Source organism: Papilio xuthus, unplaced genomic scaffold, assembly GCF_000836235.2.
Source record: "Papilio xuthus unplaced genomic scaffold, Pxut_1.1 DF827461.1, whole genome shotgun sequence".
Taxonomy (NCBI): domain Eukaryota; kingdom Metazoa; phylum Arthropoda; class Insecta; order Lepidoptera; family Papilionidae; genus Papilio; species Papilio xuthus.
Genome location: NW_013531188.1, coordinates 1,234,961 through 1,238,923, shown reverse-complemented (window position 1 = coordinate 1,238,923; position 3,963 = coordinate 1,234,961). Strand labels below are relative to the sequence as shown.

At 32.8% G+C, this 3,963-nt stretch overlaps 1 protein-coding gene across 2 annotated transcripts; it reads right to left on the bottom strand.

Moving 5' to 3' along the window:
• LOC106119353 (uncharacterized) lies at positions 1–1,872 on the bottom strand. 2 transcript variants are annotated; one of them, XM_013314279.1, is made up of 3 exons: positions 1,679–1,872; positions 1,232–1,460; positions 1–668 (listed from the first exon to the last, which is right to left on the bottom strand). In XM_013314279.1, exons 2-3 carry the CDS (start codon positions 1,450–1,452, stop codon positions 191–193), a joined length of 699 nt encoding a protein of 232 aa, XP_013169733.1. In that variant the 5' UTR covers positions 1,453–1,460; positions 1,679–1,872; the 3' UTR covers positions 1–190. The 2 variants fall into 2 exon arrangements, with proteins under 2 accessions (XP_013169733.1, XP_013169732.1); XM_013314278.1 differs by having other exon boundaries at positions 1,723–1,872.
• Between the last annotated feature and the right edge of the window lie 2,091 nt (positions 1,873–3,963).

Genomic DNA, 3,963 nt, shown 5'->3' with positions numbered 1-3,963 from the left:
TATTTCAACGATTTCAGGTGGCCGCTCGCTCGTTTGCCACCTTATGATATATAAAAAAATCCACAGGTAACATAGGCAGATGTTTTTCACTTCGCGCACACGAAGTTGCGGGCAACTAACTACCAGTAACCATTTTAGACGCACTGTGGCACTAAAGGTGTTATTTTAACTTTAGAAGTATTACTTACATTCAAAATTGGAAACATATTTTTAAGTCATCTGGAACTGTTTTCAGAAACTCTTTTAAATCATCCTTAGATGCGCCGGGAAATTCCATCCAAAGGTGGAACAACCTCGCCTGGTTATTCATTAAATCCTTTCCTAATGTCACATTATTATTATTTTTAATCTTCGCAATTTTTATTACCAGTTCTTGTGTGATTTTTTTCTTTTGCAATTTCCTCAATGCGCATATCAAAGGCCAGTATTCGAATTGATCGTAAAAATGTTCAGTCCCACTGACAGCTGACAGATAGAGTTTGCATTTTTCAGTGCTGCCATTATCCCATTTTAATCCTAACGCGAGGGCTTCGCTAGACTGCACTGCGGGAAATCTTTTGCGATTGTCGAAAGTATACGCTGCTACCAAGCCACTTAGACGGTTCATAGTAAATTCGTAGTTTTCAATATTCACTTTATCTCCTGTCCTTTTCACGAGTAATGGTGTACTAAAAGGAAATTGTAAACTTTACGTCAAAACATTATTGTTATAGTAAATGTCTCTTATCTTATATCTTTAAATGAGCAATTCTTGTATATATATTTATATTTGGAATCTCGGAATCGGCTCCAACGATTTTCATAAAATTTAGCATATAGGGGTTTCGGGGGCGATAAATCGATCTAGCTAGGAATCATTTTTAGAAAATGTCATTTTATTCGAGTTTTATCGATAATCAACTTAAACATAAACTTAACTTTTTGTATCGGTAAGATCGAAAAATATTATTCATATTTCATCATTTTATTAGTAATTCGTACTTAAATGTAATTTCCAAAAAACACAATTAAAAAAAAAATACTTCAAGGTACTAATAAATAAGTTAATATCAATACTTAGCGACCACTACATTATTATATTTTTTTTGTCGAAAATAATTAATGGATTGAAATTGTATATTACGGATACGATTAAAATGTCATGCAGTTTACAACTTATAATAAGTAGGCTGTATTAAAAGTTTAAAATGTAGGCTTTAATATAGACCAATTTTAATGAACACACACTTACTTTTTCTCCAACTCCACTCCATCAACCATGACAACTTGGCCGGGAGCGACACTCTTCAATTTTTTTCGTAGTTCATAGCCTTTCGACAGAATTGTCTCTATGTTGTTACTATGACGAAGAAATTCCGAGTTCTTGTAAACTCCGTAGAAGATTCGACCAGAAAAATGAACAATATCTCGTTGAGTTGGTTTACTTGTTGAAGAAAATTTAAAAGTCTCCATATTTAAATCTGTAACAAAATGAATATATCATAGTAGCTTTAAAATACATCTTGTATGTAAGCGTTTAAATAAAAAAATAATTTAACTAAATAGTTACTTAATAGCACAGATAACACAACAGTATACTAGTAAGTAAATAAACATTTAATTAGCCGTTAAGAAAGATAAACAAGTGATTAAAATTACTTAGCTTAGTGATATGATAGTAAAATTTTATTATTGTCAACTGTTTACTGAGTCTCCTTTTACAGCTTGATCAATTAACCTTACCTTTGTATTCACTTGTCACTTGAGATGCACTCAACAAAAATTTTTTCAAAGAATATAGTAGAAAAAATAGAAAGTTACAAACAACGTAACCAAATGACCCATTAAATATAAGATTACAAAACAATACACTGTGGTGAAGCGTTGACTAACAGCGACTGATGGACTGACGTTATTAAAATCACAACACAAAAGGAAAAAAAACAAAAGGGGAATTCCCAACTATTGTTGCCAGTTACAAGTTTAAATTTAAAATGTTTAAAAATTAAGCAACATTTTTTCGAAAGATAAAATTAAAAATATACTAATATGAAAGGAATAAGAATCCAAAATTAAATTTATTTTGAAATATTAAAAGTACAAACAATTTTGCTAAAGCGACATCTGTATCCAAAGGAACAGTAAACAATTTAAAAAGATACGCATTTTCAAACAGATGTCGCCACTTGCTAGTAAAAGCTGGTTACTCTGTTAACTTCGTTCTGCACGTTTTAATTCTTTCTTATTAATATTATAAATGCGAGTGTTTAGATGGATGGGGATGAGTGGATGATTGTTTGAAGGTATCGTGGGAACGGCTGAATGGAACTCGAAGAAATTTGGCATACATATAGAACAGTTTGGAAGAACACACAGGGAACTTATTACGTTTTTTTTTTTAATTCCGTGCGGACGCAGTGGTGCGAGACAGCTAGTCTGTATATAAAATACATTTCATACAAGCGATTCATTGATAGATGAATGACTCATTTCATCAATGTGAAGCAGACCGACGAACTTTTATTACATAATTACTAATGTAGTTTGAACTACGATATTAGCACAGAGTATTGGATTTTTTTAAATATATTCCAATTTGTATATAACATGTACCTATTTTGTGCAGCAAAATGGGAAAACTTAAACACATAAATCAGACGAGAGAGAAATGAAACGATTAGCCATCTGTGATATAGGGCGGACCTCTTTCAAGAGGTTTTCGTGTTCGTTACGAAATCGTTGCTGTAATTACGTCTGAGTGTAGCTGGAGAGATTTACTCGAGCAACAAGCTTTACTTGATAATCCGATTAAAACGAACTTTATTATATAATTATACTATCACAAATAAATTGATAATAGCTGGGGGAGAGTGGCCTAGGATCGTGCTCAGTGGCGTGCCATGGGAGAGGCCTATGTCCAGCAGTTGACTAGTATAGGCTGATGATGATGAAATAAATTTACACGTATAATAATTTGTGTATTGCTAATGTTTGGATGTGTCATATGTTTGTTAGAAGATATCTCCAGAACAACTCATCCGATCTCGACGAAATTTGTCATAGAAGTTAAACATAGTCTGGAAAAACATTGGCTACTAATTAAGTTTATTTAATTCTGTGAGGATGGAGTCGCGGAGAATGAAAACAGCTAGCGAAAAGGTTTTACATGATTCATAAAGTTTAGCCTTAGTAATTATTTATTATAATATCAGACAACAATAAAATAACGCAACAGATTTTCTATTATTTGATATTATTCGAAGATATAAATCGAGTTAAACCGATTCATTACAGAACAAGCTGAATCGTAAAAAGGGGGGAAAGATTTAAAAGGCGATTGTCGGAGAGTGATTTGTTGAAAATTCGTGTTCTCTTTTAATATAATTGTAGGTGGTTTATCTGTTGTACGGATTACGTTCGGGGATTACGGACGCCGCCGGGCCGCACAAATTGAATTGTAATACGCTGCCATTATTAATAACAACGGACAATTTAGGGTTGACAAAAATTTTACAATCCAAAATTTAAAACTTAAAATTTGATACTTATTTGTTGGTTATCTTACTAATGTATTTTTAATTATAAATGCTAAAGTTTAGATCGTTGGATGGATGGATGTCTGCATGGCACAGATGCAGAACATAGGCTGAAGACTACAAATTAAGTTTTTTTTTTATTCCGGGCGTGCGGAGTTTCGGTTGGCAGCTAGTTACTTATAAATACGCATACGCTATGACATGAATAAAAAAGTGTGTTCATGCAAAAATAGAGACAGCTGTACGAAGTATTATGCCAATTAAAAAATCAATTTAGAACTTTTTGATATAAAACTGCAATCAACTGACATTGTTATGTAATCGAGATATTATCAACTAGACATAACCCTATCAACGGGCGGGTTCAATGGGGCGCAATATTTTTTCCGCAAATTATAAGCGACTCCCTTCATATTCCGCGAATCGGACATATTTGTACAATCGTCTG

Bases quoted from the DNA above. Each gene is read 5' to 3' on its own strand.
- LOC106119353 (XM_013314279.1), bottom strand. From the start codon at position 1,452: ATGGAGACTTTTAAATTTTCTTCAACAAGTAAACCAACTCAACGAGAT. The intron at 669-1,231 runs GTAAGTGTGTGT...ATTTCCTTTTAG, and splicing joins GGAGTGGAGTTGGAGAAAAA to TACACCATTACTCGTGAAAA.